This window comes from Rhineura floridana, chromosome 6 (genome assembly GCF_030035675.1).
Source record: "Rhineura floridana isolate rRhiFlo1 chromosome 6, rRhiFlo1.hap2, whole genome shotgun sequence".
NCBI classification, from domain to species: Eukaryota; Metazoa; Chordata; class Lepidosauria; order Squamata; family Rhineuridae; genus Rhineura; species Rhineura floridana.
Window position 1 is genome coordinate 108,658,774 of NC_084485.1, and position 15,984 is coordinate 108,674,757.

Consider the following 15,984-nt stretch of genomic DNA (forward strand, 5'->3'; position numbering starts at 1 on the left):
GGGAGGAAGGGTGGGATATAAATTTAATAAGTAAATAAAATAATAAATAACACATTATTGTAGTTCAATTCCCCTCGCCCCCAACCTATGAATGCCAAAGTATTAAATCTTCTAAAATATTTACTTAGTGTAATATTTGTTTCAACTACAGGAACATTTATTTGCATTTTATTGCTGTATTCCCAGGCACTCTAAAGAGCAATAACAGAAAGATTAGCATCCATCTGCAAATTTAATTTTCCTCAGTACATTAATTAGTGCCAGCTTTTGAGTTTGAAAAACTATAAAATTTCTAATCTATATTAGCCATGGGTCACTGTGTCAGATTTACCTGAAACTTCTTTAAAAATTGCCTCCCAGCTAGTTGTTCAAAGCCATGTGTGGCTAGTTATAATCATGATTTTAAATGCTGATTTATTGAAAAGGATTAACACATGCAAATCAGCCTCAAAATCACGGTTGCTCAAAAACATGTCTAATTTGGCTCTTAATATACTCACAGAGCAAGCCAAACCCCTTATGCCAGGTTGTGGGTCATCTAGATTGAGCTGAGGTGTCCCTCCTCTGCTCAGCTCTGCTGGCTGAACCAGCCTCCCACCGAGTGGGGTCTAGTGAAAAGTCCCCAAATAAGGTATTCCAAAAAGTGTTTGTGTAGAAAAATATTATTAATAATAAATCAGCATGTATATACTGCTTTGTTCAAAGCAATTAGCATACATAAAGGTATTGTTATTCTTACAGAACCTTGTAAAAGCAGCATGAAAGTACCCATAAATTAATGTGAGGAGGGGTCAATGAGTCTAGATTAGGAATGACCAATTTGTGCATTTTGGGTTAGAGAGGAGACACAAATGGAGAGCAGTCTCCAGAGATGGTCTTAATACTACTTCCAGGCTTGCCAGTACCCCATTCGAAGTGGGGCGTGTGAAGATGTCAACCCGGGATATTGTTCCACTCAGGAAAGGCACCTTTCTCCACACAAACTCATCACAGGGTGCAGAACTTTCCAGGTCAAAAGCAGACATGAACAATTATTGTCCAGTATTTAATACGGCTATTCCCACTGCCCCTTTTGCATCACCTGTTATTTTATTACATTTTATTTAAAGCTTATCTATCACCTTTTTTCCAAAGAAAAAACCAAGGCAGTTTACACCAAGCAACATAGTTAAAAATTAACTCTGTCAATGTGCTTCCATATGATTGAGAACAGAAACATGCTACAGCAGGAGTAAACAACTTGGTGCCCTCCAGATGTTGCCGGACTACAGCTCACATCAGCCCCAGCCAGTGTGCCAATCATCAGGGATGGTGGAAACTGGAGACCAGCAACATCTGGAGGGTACCACACTGGCTACACCTCTGTGTGTTTGTGTGGGGAAGGCATAAAAATCATCTGGCAAGATGTACATTGTCCATCAGCTGTCCATCCCTCAAGACTAAAGAATCTATTCAGCACTGCTAATACTTTACAGAGAACACTAGTACTCAAGGAGAAGGTTAACAAACTGAAAATGCTTTAGGAAGAGAGGCATGAAGCTAAATTCAACCCATAAAATGTATAACCATGGGGCAAAACATGTTATTGGCCCCCCTTTTAAAAAAATGTAGATGTCTTAGTTATGCTGGTTGGTTTGGAATGTTATTTTAGTATTGCTGTGTTAGTTAATTGAATTATATATTTTATGGTTTTATGTTGTAAAAACCATATTGAGAAGGGTTTTAAAGGTAGTATAAAACTATTGTAGATAATAACAGATGGTCAGTGTGGTGTAGTGGTTAGATCGTTGGAGTAGGCCTTGGGAGACTAGGGTTTGAATCCCCACTCATAAAGCTCATTGGGTGACCTTGGGCCAGTCACTGTCTCTCAGCCTAACCTATCTCACAGGATTGTTGTGGGGTTTAAATGAGGAGGGGGAGAACCATGTATGCCACCTTGAGCTCCTTGGAGAAAAGGTAGGATATAAATGCAATAAATACATAAATAAACAAACAAACTCCAGTGAGGAGGTATGACAGGCAGTTGGGTAGCAAAGGAAAGAATGGGTCAAAATGACAAGATAAATTTAGATTACACATGACAGCCAATATCTGGAATATTGTTCAGCAAAGGATTTCTGGGTATTCAAAAACATATATACAGTGCTTTAGCTATAGTAGAGCCAGTATGTAGTGGTTAGTGTTTTGGACTACAACCTGGGAGACCAGGGTTCGAATCCCACACAGCCATGAAGCTCACTGGGTGACCCTGGGCCAGTCAATGCCTCTCAGCCTCAGAGGAAGGCAATGGTAAACCACCTCTGAATATCGCTTGCCATGAAAACGCAATTTGTAGGGTCGCCATAAGTCAGGATCGACTTGAAGGCAGTCCATTTCCATTTTTTAGCTACAGTATATGCTGTTTTAGAGCAGATGATTAGACTGATGGCCCACCAAGCCCAGATTCTTTATGAATCTTCAAAATACTGTTATGTAAGAACATTATGGTGGATGAGCTACAGGGAGAAACAATGAAAGGCTCTAGGCCCAGAGTCCAGACCAGGGCTTACAGGAATTTCCAGTAGGGAAAAAAGTATATTTTAAGTTAGTAGCAGCAAGTGGTAGAATTCTCCTTCACTATTTTCTGCTGCTGGCATGTGGTATTCACCGATTAGCGGGTCTCTAGTTTATAGAAATAAGATCCAGCCTGCAGTACATAGGAATTATTTTTCTTCAAGGAATGACATGAATGATTTCTCAGGGATATCTCAATTAAATATTCCAACTCTGAGAAATTTAGCCAGCGAATCAAATCCAATGCATTTCATAAAGTGTGGCATTCTAATCACTTGGATTCATTATGTAATCATATTTTACTGAATTATGAACAGCCTTTGGACTGCACAATGGCTTTGCTTTGATCACTCAGCTTTTTATAAATCTTAATTGGAGTCAACAGAGAGAAACTACTGAAGGAAGGCAGGGTCCTTCTTCAGCCTTCCTTTAATAAAAAAAATAAAAAATAAAAATTTTATTTGTTAGTCGCCCATCTGTCTGACTTAACAGACACTCTGGGCGACTTACACAATATAAAATACAATTTAAAACATATTCATACAACAGTCACCATATTAAACAACAATACATCTAAACCACCCGTTAGTAATACAACATAATAGCCTAACCCACCCCAGAAATCCCGTAGGCCTGCCTGAATAACAAGGTCTTTAAGGCTCGACGAAAAGCCATCAGGGAGGAGGCATGTCGAAGGTCAAAAGGAAGCAAGTTCCAGAGGGTGGGGGCCACGACCGAGAAGGCCCTCTCTCTGGTCCGCACCAGCCTAGCTGTTTTCACTGGTGGGACCGAGAGAAGGTCTTGTGAGGCCGATCTTGTTTGGCGGCATATTTGGTGATACTGGAGGCGTTCCTTCAGATAAACTGGGCCAAAACCGTTTAGGGTTTTAAAGGTTAATACCAACACCTTGAATTGGGCCCGGTATACAACTGGCAACCAGTGTAGCTCCATCAACACTGGGGTGACATGATCCCGGCGACGGCTTTGCTTTATTAAGCATGCCACCGCATTCTGTACCAGCTGCAATTTCCGGACCGTCTTCAAGGGTAACCCCATGTAGAGCGCATTACAGTAGTCTAATCGAGAGGAGACCAGGGCATGTATCACTCGTGGAAGCAGATGTATAGGAAGGTAGGGTCGCAGCCTCTGTACCAGATGAAGTTGGTACCAGGCTGCCCGACTTACTGCAGATACCTGGGGCTCCATGGACAATTGAGAGTCCAAAATGACCCCCAGGCTGCGGACCTGGTCCTTTAGGGGCAATCTCACCCCATTAAACACCAGGTCAAAGTTTCCCAACCTTCCCTTATTCCCCACCAGTAACACCTCGGTCTTGTTGGGGTTCAGCTTCAGCCTGTTCTCTCCCATCCATCCACTTAAGACTTCTGAGAGACAGAAGGCTAATGTTCTCTGTCTAATGCATGTGTTGTAAAAAGTGAAGCCAAAGGAATATCTCAGTACTTACTCATTAGGTGTGTCCTTTTGACCACAGAATTGCCCATAGCTGTCAGTTGGGTAAGCCACTTTTCTGGGGTCACCATGAACCCAAGCTGCAAAAAAAAAAAAAAAGCATCAGAAACTATTTTATAACTCAGTTTCGCCCATAAAGCAGGTCTGCTTGTGCTGAAGGACTGATCCCCCTTTTATCACATAATGTTGGGAAGCATCTATTGTATGGATCAGGATTATTACATTCAGAGTCTCTACAAGACAACAGACTCACACAATACCCTGATAATACCTAGTAAGTGCTTCCAAACATTATAGAGAGAAGAACTAGTCATAACAGGGACGGGCAGTTTTTCCACAGAATCCCCTTAGTAAATATATGTGCTCTGTCTTTATTCCCAGTCAAAGTATGATCATAGTTGCAAAACGTCTTGAATCATATCTACCTACCTACTTAACTATATAAAGGCTCTCAGAATTTTGTCATTCAATGACAGAGGCTATCAAAATAGAGAATTTGAGAATTTCTACAACAGATGGAAAACTATCATTTCCTACACACACAGTCCAAAATATGGACTATGTATGCATGTATGTGCCTATGTATGTATTCATAGGACATTTTAAGACACCTGTTGTAGCAGACAGCCATGCAAAGTTTCTCTTGTAATGGCAAGCAGCAGTCTAGTAAAGAACAAACCATGCTAAGGATATCGGAGTTCTCCTTTCATACATTTGAAATGATTCTCACATTGGAGAAGCAGGTCGTTTCTTTGCGGCAGCTATGGACACAGAAATGATTGGAAAACAAAAGCTGTGATGATAGAGAGAGCCCATTGTAAAGCTGCCCTTGGAAGCACAGGCAACTACAATTTCCAGAGCTTTGCAATGGGAACTTCCTTTTGGTAAGGCTTTTGGGCATAATAAAGGCCTGAGAAGCAGCCTTCCCCTTGGTACTCTCTTACCGGAATGTAAGTGTTCCAGAAAGGGAAGGGGGTGGGAAAGTGGCTAACTGGCTGTGGACTGTGGATGACTGGCAAAGACAGGCTTAGAATGGCACAGGATTTTCCAAGATAAAATACGCTTTTTTCTTTCTTTTTGAGAATTCTTAATAGGCAAGTCTCCCCATCCTTGTTTTAATATGCCCATGTGGTGCAGTGGTTAAGGTGCTGGACTACGACCTGGGAGACCAGGGTTCGAATCCCCACACAGCCATGAAGCTCACTGGGTGACCTTGGGCCAGTCACTGCCTCTCAGCCTCAGAGGAAGGCAATGGTAAACTCCCTCTGAATACTGCTTACCATGAAAACCCTATTCATAGGGTCACCATAACTCGGAATCGACTTGAAGGCAGTCCCAAGTCATTAAAATACACTTTCAGTCATACACCATCTTAACCTCTCTCAGTAGCTACTGAAGCCTCCTGATTTTCCTTAAACAGTAGATTTTTTTAAATGAAAAAAGTGTGGCTGAATAGATAGAAAATAAAACATTTCTCTCCCCTGCCCCCCCCCCGAAAATCAGGACACATCTATGAGGTAATTGCACTTAGAAAATAATGGTTATTAAAATGAGGACACGGAAGCATTATAAAGGCTTTGTTGGAATAAAGCCATACAATGGTAGTGAACAAAGCTAAACAAACCGAAGTGTGCCTTCACTCACATGCCTGAGATTCTTTCTGTACACTGAATTGCATGAAGCACTTAAGATGTACTTTCAACCCCAATTTATGCAAATCACTTTGAACTTGCTGTTCTATAATTGCTACATCCTTGCATTTCTCTTCATTTTTATAGTGTTAAATTTAGAGACACTCAAAACTAAATCTTCTCCAAGGTCTCTGGCACAGCAGGACTCTGACATTAGAGTGATAGGGCATGAAGAGACAAAGCCCTGCATAAAGCTGTCAATGGCAGCTGAACATTGGCACCTAAGGTCTGGAGGTGGCAGGGGTGGGGGGACACTGCATAAGCTGGTACACCTTTGCTGACTCTCAATAGCCAAAATTGTTTTTGGGATTCACTTTTGGTTTATTTTATCTTTTGTTAATATTAAAGAGTATTTCATTCATCTTACTTCCAGCAATTTATGGAAAAATAAATCTGGTTATATGCTACCATCATGCATTCGTAAATTTAAAGAGAATGGAGTGGTTGACATCTTTCATTAACAGTGCAATCCTATACATCCTATACTCAGTTGTAAGAACTAATGAGTTTAATGGGGCTTATTCCCAGCTAAGTGGGTATAGGATTGCAACCCAAATTTATTAGGTGGAATCTCTGCAGTTGATTCATCAGAAAGTAGCAGCATGAAAAATGGTATATTGCAGATGGTTGTACTATGTTGTAAGAAAATAAGAGCCATGTTTCATATGTAATATCTAAACCACGATTTAGTGCCATGTGCATGAGCTGAAACGAGCTTGAGTGAAGCCTCAGTATCATGCACTCCCCCAACTTCACTAGCATTAAGGTTCCTCTTCAGATAATCTTTCAAAACAAAAATGGTGGTTTAAAACAGCCTCTAGACACCTGCAAAACAAGCTAACTTCAAACTATTGGTTATGAAACTGACCAGAATTTGTTTTGAACTAGATCTCTGGTCAACAACCCTGGATTCTGTGAAAGGGAAAGAAAGTTCTTGTCTTGGTTGCATGGGAGAAGGGAAGTATGCAAGCCTGAGCTTTTGGTCAGGTTCGTACCACTAAACTATGGTTTACCATTACGTGTAAACATGGTCAGTTTCTAATTCATTAATTTTGATACCCAGTACGATTATATATTTGAGCTTCTAGACTTGTATTTTTAGGCTTGTGCAAAATTAACTTTGAAGATGAATTCTGAAAGGTCTGCCACTCTATTTTCTATCATAAAATATGAAAGTTCATATGGGATAGCTGTATTTCTTGGGGTTTTGTACATATAATTGTAATTTTAATGACAGTTTCAATTCAGCAATGAGGTCTTCATGCACAAGAAAAACTCCTAATAGTTGCAAGGTACATCGTCGTCGTCATTGTCATCATCATCATCATATCAACAACAATAATACACATGCTCAAAAACTGTGTAGTACTACTTGTAAATCAATAGACTTTTTGATACCACATACCTTTTGGATATTTAGGATACTTCTCTGTATTACTGGTTCCCTCTTGGATGAAACTGATTATCTGGATCCATTTCAATCCGGCTTTCGGCCGGGGTTTGGTACAGAAACAGCCTTAGTCGCCCTGTATGATGACCTCTGTCGGGAGAAAGACAGAGGGAGTGTAACTTTGTTGGTTCTCCTTGATCTCTCGGCGGCTTTTGATACCATCGACCATGGTATCCTTCTGGGGCGACTCGCGGAGTTAGGAGTTGGAGGCACTGCTTGGCGGTGGCTGTGCTCCTATCTTGAGAATCGTCTCCAGAAGGTGATGCTTGGGTAACACTACTCGAGTCCCTGGGTGCTCCAGTATGGGGTCCCGCAGGGCTCAGTTCTGTCCCCCATGCTTTTTAATATCTATATGAAGCCGCTGGGTGAGGTCATCAGGAGTTATGGAGTGCGTTTCCAGCAATATGCTGATGATACGCAGCTCTATTTCTCCTTTTCATCTTCTTCAGGTGAGGCTGTTGCTGTACTGAACCGCTGCCTGGCCGCGATAATGGACTGGATGAGAGCAAACAAACTGAAGCTCAATCCTGACAAGACTGAGATGCTGCTAGTTGGGGGGCCCTCTGCTCAGATGGTTGATGTCAGACCTGTCCTAGATGGGGTTACACTCCCCCTAAAGGAACAGGTCCGTAGTTTGGGGATCTTATTAGATCCGCTTCTGTCACTTGAGGCCCAGGTAGCCTCGGTGGCATGAAATGCGTTCTACCAGCTTCGGCTGGTAGCCCAACTACGACCCTATCTGGACAGGGAGAACCTAGCCTCAGTTATTCACGCTCTGGTAACCTCTAGATTGGATTACTGCAATGCTCTCTACGCAGGGTTACCTTTGAAAATGATTCGGAAACTTCAGCTAGTGCAGAATGCTGCGGCCAGAGTTCTTACTGGGACGAAGAAATTCGACCACATAACACCTATTCTGGCCCAACTGCACTGGCTTCCAATATGTTTCCGGGCCAGATTCAAAGTGTTGGTCCTTACCTATAAAGCCCTTAACGGCACTGGACCACAATATCTGATGGAACGCCTCTCCCGCTATGTTCCTACCCGTTCACTCCGCTCGACGTCTAAGGCCCTTCTCCGGGTCCCAACCCATACAGAGGCCCGGAGAACAGTAACAAGATCTAGCGCCTTTTCGGTGGTGGCCCCCGAATTATGGAATGCCCTCCCAGATGAGATACACCTGGCGCCTTCTCTGTCATCTTTTCGGCGCCAGGTAAAAACCCACCTCTACACCCAGGCATTTTAAAGTATTTAAGCTTTTAATCTTATTTTTTTTAGTTTTCTTTCACTTTGTTTATATAATGTTTATATTGTCTGCGCAATACACACTTGCTGTATTTTAAATATTGTGGTTTTATCATGTTGTACACCGCCCTGGGAGCTGCTAGCTATAGGGCGGTTTAGAAATGCAACTAAATAAATAAATAAATAAATAATGAAATAAATAAATAATGAAATAAATAAATAATACATAGATAGATAGATAGAGAGAGAGAGAGAGAGAGAGAGAGAGAGAGAGATAGACAGATCGCCTCTCCAGTTAACCCCACATGGCCTTGGGAGTGAATGGTTTGGTGCTAGTGTGCCCTCCCAGTTATCCCCCCCTCGTTGCTGTGGGGAGTTACGAGGTGCTAGCATGCCTCTTTGGTTAACACACACATGGCCTTGGGGGAATTATTGGCACCAGCGCTCCCTTATGGCCCCTAACTTGGGCCTGTCAGGCAGTAACCCAGCTTTGATGGGTAGCGGTGTTGCGGCCTTACAGGCCTACCTGCCTGTATGGCTTCCTATATTTTGATTTTTGTTGATCTGCACCCCCCCTCCTCTTTATACGCCTAGCATGCAGGAGGTTTATTGGATCATCACCCCCTCCTCCTTTTCCTCACAAGGTTACAGCAGAGTTGCATTACATTAGTAACAGCCTTGGTCTTGGATCTTGGTATTGGATCTTCACTCCCCTCTTTTTCCTTTTAAATCAGAGTTACATTACATTGGTTACATTGGTCTTTCCCCAGCATTTTGTTAACGGATTTGAGGCTTGGTGTTATTGTTTGGTGTTCTCTTCAGCCATTGTTGCAGGCACCTGGTGATTGCAGGTGTAGGGCAGTTCAATTTGTTCCCTGTTTCTTCATTTCTTGCAGGTGTACTTTAGTTTATTTTTTTTTAATAACGTTTTTATTGGTTTTGGATAGAACAGAATACAAAACAAGTATAACTTATACAACAATGAGAGAAAATAGTGTAGTTGACAATAGGAGTTATTGTACCTATAATGCTCTAGGGAAATAAGCATGTATTAAATGGTTATTGTCCTGTATTTTTTTCCAGATAATTATCCCAATGTGGGCCACCAAATCTGACCATGTGAGGCTGGAGGCTTGCAAGCCCCATCACTTTAACAAAACCAATAAAACTATACCATTGTTCGTAGAACTTGTCTGCATCTGTTGCCTCATTGCTTTTGAACTATGTGTTAGTTTTTCCATAGGTGCTAATTTCCATATTTCCTGATACCATTTATGAATCATATGTGGGTCAAGTGTTTTCCAGGAAGCAGCTATCACCAGTCATGCTGCTATAAAAAGAAAGTTTGTCAAGGTTTTGTGTATGATTTTATTGTTGGCTTCATCAGCGATAAGTAACAGAGCCAGAGATGGGTCTAAATGAAGGGATTGATTGGTAATCTTGTTGATTTCATTAAATACTTCCTCCCAAAAGAGAACAATCAGCACGCAAGACCACATATGATAAAATGTACCTCGCTCCCCACACCCTCTCCAACACAAGGGGAGAGCTTGTTATTGATTCTATGCAGGGTATGGGGAGTGAGGTACCATCTGAAAATCAGCTTCAGCGCATTTTCACAGATCCTAGAAGAAACAGATTTGAAAGGGGTTCTAGTCCAAATACCATTCCAGTCAGATTCACTGATGTTTTGACTAAGGTCTTTGTCCCAAGGGACTTTATGGTTTATAGGGGAACCTACTGTTGTCTCTAGTAATATGCCATACATTTTTGATAACGCCCCCTTGCCATTTCCCCAAGGTTGAGCAAGGAAAGATTCAAAGGGGATTAGGGGTCTTGTCACTTGCTGGGTGATAATTGGCATTGTGATGAAATTGTGAATTTGGTGAAGTTGAAACCAGGATGTTTTAATTTCCTTGAGCTGAGATTTTAGTTGGTCAGGCGTTTGGGGATGGCTACCTACGTAAAAGTCTCTAATGCAGTAAAGATCTGCCTTTTCCCAATCTTCGAACTGCTGAAATGTATTCCTTTCATAAAACATGGGATAATTGAGAATAGGGGTCAAAGGCAAAATCGGGTGTGTGTGTAATTTTGAGTGCCAGTTTTTCCAAATTGTTAAAATTATTTTTCAAAAATGGGTTAGTTATAGCATCTATTTTTTTCTTCATATGAATCACAAATGGGAGACCTCTGGATTCTTGTAAAGAAGTATAGTAGGGTCCTGCTTTACGGCACTTCGCTTTACAGCGATCCATTAATACAGCGGTCTCAATTAGACGCAAGCCCCATTCATATGCCGCTTGTTCTGCTTTTACAGCGGTTTTCAGGCATTGCGCGCCATTCTATTCAATGAGTTCCGCTTTACATTGGTTTCCGCTTTACAGCGGGGGTCCAGAATGTAACCTGAGTGGGGCCCTACTGTACCCACTCTTTCCATGCTAATCCAAGATTTGTTTATAAATTCCTGCAGTAGAGGCATTGTGCTTTTTAGGTGAGATGCATCATGATAAAGTTGCAGGTTAGGTTTACCCAGACCACTTTTCTTGGGGGACCTATAAAGAGTATTTTTGATTAATCTGGCCTTTTTACCATGGTGAATAAATTTGTTAATAATTCGTTGCCAATTTGTTAGTTTGTCTGTAGGAATCAGTATTGGAATGGACTGAAATAAAAAGTTTAATTTAGGTAAAATAGACATTTTTATTGCCGCAATCTGGCCCAGCCATGATAAGGAGAATTGGGACTATTCTTTTAGCATACATATTATTTCCTTAATTATGGGAGTAAAATTTAATTGCATTGATTTGGATAGGTTTTTCAGGATCACCACTCCAAGATATTTGAATGACTTGGAGCGTATCTTCAGTTTGGAGATTTCTTGTAATTTTTGGGTCAATTCTGGAGGCATATTAAAGCACAAAAGTTCTGATTTTTGAAAATTAATCCCAAAATCTGCCACTTTCCCGTAGGTCTGGATTTCTTTCATTAATGCTGGAATTGCTTCCTCTGGGTTAGACAACATCAGAGCTATGTCACTGGCAAAAAGATTGAGCAAATGGGTCTGACCATTTACTGTAACCCCTTTTATTAGAGGGTTGTGTCTTATTGCATTCGCAAGAGGTTCAGGTGCAAAGGCAAATAAAATAGGCGAAAGAGGACAAGCTTGTTTTGTACCTTTGTGTATGTAAAAGTGTTTGGAGTCCCTACCATTTACCCTGATGCAAGCAGAAGTGCCCTTATTTAGCAATCTCAAAACCTGAAGGAAAATAGGGCCAAACTTCATGTGTTCTAGTACAGTAAATAAGAAGTTCCACTCCACTTTGTTGAAGGCCTTGGTGGCATCTAATGACACCAAGGCTATTTGACTTTTCCTAAGGTTAGTGTGGAAGATTGGTTCAGTATCCTGCGGACCTGGTCAGTTAATGAGCGGAAGCGAATGAATCCAGCTTGGTCAGGGCAAATATAATTTGGGGCTAAATTGACTAAACGATCTGCGAGAATATCAGTGAACAGTTTAGCATCTATATTTATAAGGGATATCGGTCTGTAAGACTCGACTGATTCCTCATCTTTGCCTGGTTTGGGCAGAACAATACGTGTGGCTTTCCAAGAATTCGGGATTTGGCCGCCTCTTTGAATATCTGTAAAGCGTTTCTGTAAGAGAGGGATTAATAAATCTTTGTATTTTTTTTTATAGAAAGCACCACTATAACCATCTAGACCTGGTGTTTTATTTGGTTTAAGTTTGTTAATAGCGTTTGAGATTTCCAGAACTGATATTTCCTTGTCTACATGTTCCTGGTTCAACTGATGAGTACCATTTACAAGATACTCATTTACTGACTGGGCGTCTGGATTATCAGATTTATATAATGTTGAGTAGTAACTACAAAATGTATCCAGAATTTCCTCCATGTTAAAGATTTTTTTGTTGTCTAGTGATTTTAATGCTATTAATTTATTCCTGGTTTGTTTCTTTCTCAATATATTTGCCAACAGTTTTGAATTTTTGTCCCCAAATTCATAAAAGGATTGATTTACAAATTGCAATGCTGCTGAGATTTTAGCCACCTCCAAGGATCTCAATTCTGATTTTTTCCTGGTTAATTCAGTGAAGATGGTTGGGTCTCCAGTTAGTTTATGATGGTGTTCCAAATCTTTTATTTGACTAAGTAATGCAAATCTTGCCAATTCTCTTTATGTATTTTGCTCTGCTCACTTATCATTGTGCCTCGAATTACCACTTTAAGTGTTTCCCAAATAACTGCTGGGCTGTGAGATTCATTGTTATTTTGAAGAAATTCTTTAATGTCTTGATTAATTTTATCAGAAGCCAAAGCATTCTGAAGAAGGTTTAGGGGCAAGTGCCATGAATAAGGTCTGTGTTGCTGTAGGGTAAAACTTAGTTTGATAGAGACTGGGGCATGGTCCGAAATAATTATTGAGTCAGTTGTAGCTGATTTGAGGGCAGAGAGAAGGTCATCTGTAAGTAGGCTGTAATCTATCCTCGTGTATGCATGATGGCGGTATGAATAGAAACTGAAATCTTTATCTAGGGGGTGCAAAAATCTCTAATAATCTACCAGATTGTGTGAGTTCAACAGGGCAGATAGTCCTGAATCTGTCTTGTGTGTGGTAAAATATTAGAACACTCAGACTTCCTGTCTAGGAGCGGATCTAGTTCTAGGTTTAAGTTTCCTCCTAATATTAGTTTACCTTCTTGGAATAATTCTAGTTGGGCAAAAAAATCTGACAAGAAGGTTAACTGTGCAATGTTTGGGGCACAGACAGAGCCCAGTGTATATTTTACGCCATCAACTGTACCCTTGACTAATACATATCGGGTTTGGGAGTCTGTGAGCACTGCGACCCTACCTTCCTGTCCATCTCCTCCCACGGGTGGTACATGCCCTGGTCTCCTCTCACTTAGACTACTGTAATGCGCTCTACGTTGGGTTACCCTTGAAAACGGTCTGGAAATTACAGCTGGTACAGAATGCAGCGGCACGTTTGATTAAGAACTGCTGTCGCTGGGATCACATCACTCCGGTGTTAGAAGATCTACACTGGTTACCAGTTGTCTACCGGGCCCAATTCAAGGTGTTGGTACTTACCTTTAAAGCCCTAAATGGTTTTGGCCCAGTTTATCTGAAGGAGCGCCTCCAGCATCACCAAATATGCCGCCTGACGAGATCAGCCTCACAAGACCTTTTCTCGGTCCCACCAGTTAAAACAGCTAGGCTGGTGCGGACCAGAGAGAGGGCATTTTCGATTGTGGCCCCTACCCTTTGGAATTCCCTGCCCTATGACCTTCGCCATGCTCCCTCACTGCCAAGTTTTCGCCGAGCCTTAAAAACCTGGCTATTCAGGCAGGCATACAAGATTCCTGGGCTGGACTAGTTTTATTGTGATACAGTTGTGGATGTTTTTGATTAATTATAGTCTGAGGTTTATGACCTATGTTGTATTTTATATGTTGTATTTTATCTTATTCTGTACGTCGCCTAGAGTGGCCGTTAATTCGGCCAGATAGGCGACTCAAAAATAAATTTTTATTATTTTATTATTATTTGTCTACACAACCAATCTATTAGCTAACCATAATGCCACTCCTCTGGCTTTGGAGGAACCTGGGGAAGAGAACCAAGTTTTGGATCCTTTTTTTCCCATGAGTCTCCTGGAGACATAATCTGCATTGTTCTTGTATAGAAACTTAGCAACTCTTTTCCTTTTGACCACTGACCTCAGTCCATTAACGTTCCAGGACATCATTGATAAATCAGGCATTAATATTTAAGGAGAAAGACAGCAAATGTATACTCCCTTTAAGCATTACCATTTTCATATTTAATTTTCTCTCAATAAAAACATAAGTACCCTCCTCCATAACAAACCTTTCCCACCCCCCCAACACCCCAGTAAACATGAAAACATAATTCCCCTGTTTTATATTGCTGGAGTCCTCAGAGAGGAGTCCAGAATTAAAGAGACAAAATCCCTTCACTTCGGTATGAAACTGTGGAGGTGAACTAGTTAAGTGCCCCCCCCCGGGACAGTGCAGTTTCATCTTAAAAATTAGTTGTGAAAGTTATAATTTTTAATTCCCCCCCTTATAACCAACCCAAGCGGGTACATTGCCAACAAGCCTAGTGTAATAAGTATTATTTCTGATGCTATGTTTATACATTGTTTTTATAATTAGGAGCTACTGATTTTCCTTATGAACCATTTTAAGCAGAGTGTAAAGACTTAAAGCCATTAGCAAAATAAGTTATGATTTTGAGTTAAAGCACCGTCCACTTTTGTCGCCTTTTCTCATTTCCCGTCATTTTAAGCTGTCTTCTTCCTCGCTTGAGAGTTAAGAAATGGCTTCCATATTGATCTTTGGTTTTAGACCCATAAGAGTCACTAGCTTCTTTACTTCTTTGGTTGAGTTGATAATGTGTGTGGTTCCATCTGCTTTTAGAAGTAGTTTGAAGGGAAACCCCCACTTGTACTGCAGACCTGCTTTGCAGAACAAATCTGTGTATGGTTTGAAATCTCTCATTCTTTGAAGTGTATCTTGGCTCAGATCTTGAAAGACAAAGACAGGGGAGCCTTTCCACTCTAAAGATTCCAGGGCACTAATCTTCTGAGAAATCGTTTCCTTCAGGGCGTAGTTGTTGAATCGTATTAGGATATATATTGTGCCTGCTTTTACCTTTTATGTACACCGCCCAGAGAGCCTTCGGGCTTAGGGCGGTATATAAATAAAATAAAATAAATAAATAAATATCTCTAGGGCGTTCCCCCTTTTGGCTTCAAGTATAAAGCTCTGTGAGCTCTTTCAACATCTTCTGTCAGTTTCACCTCAGGAAATTGATCGTTCAGCCACATTACCAAGTCCTTTAGTAAAGATTCTTTTGTTTCTCCCGCTTGTTCAATGGCCCTTCTCACTCTCAAATTCTGGCAGCGGGAGCAATCCTACAGATCAGCAATCTGCTTCTTTATATTATTGTGCTCAAGTGAAAGGGCTTTAATGGCCGCCTTGTGCTTCATTCCCTGCTCCTTCACCTCTGCTGTTACTTGTGTAGTTTCTTTTACTTCAGTTGCTAATTCTTTTACTTCTTGCTGTAGAGGACATATAGTTTTCTCCCATTCAGAAAACAAATCTTCTCTAAATTTTTCCAGAATATCAGACATGAGATCAACGTCTACCTTACTGCTCCTAGGGGCCTTTGGAGACATGGCAGCATTTATACCGTCTTCTCTCCGGCGTTTTAGGCCTCCTGCTAGATCTTGGTGAGGGTTTGCTTGAGGTTCCAAATTTTTAGCACACTGTATGCTCTCAATCATCAGAAAGGCAAAACACCTCTTTGTGAAGTTCGGTTGAAGGCTTGGGTGGTTTAAAAGCTTAAGAATTAGTCCCGGGAGTAGCGGAGAGCAGACCTAAGGCGCCATCCTTGTTGGGTGATGTCACCAGCCCTTCTGTACTTTAGTTTATTGATCATGCCCCCTAAGAAGGCCAAACAGAAGCAAGGGGTACAGGTGGACAAGTGGTCTACGAAGCGCCCTCCTGCAGAACATCAATCATCG

General features: G+C 41.2%; 1 protein-coding gene across 11 annotated transcripts in view; it reads right to left on the reverse strand.

Moving 5' to 3' along the window:
* The window catches only part of SLC44A5 (solute carrier family 44 member 5), a 258,713-nt gene that overhangs the window by 67,041 nt on the left and 175,688 nt on the right, over positions 1–15,984 (reverse strand). For 10 of the 11 annotated variants that reach the window (XM_061633449.1, XM_061633447.1, XM_061633439.1 and 7 more), the window contains one exon: positions 4,019–4,103. In XM_061633449.1, the coding sequence (XP_061489433.1) occupies positions 4,019–4,103 (85 nt within the window). Of the gene's footprint in view, positions 1–4,018; positions 4,104–7,119; positions 7,219–15,984 lie in introns of those variants that run through there. The other variant, XM_061633450.1, reaches the window with a different exon arrangement.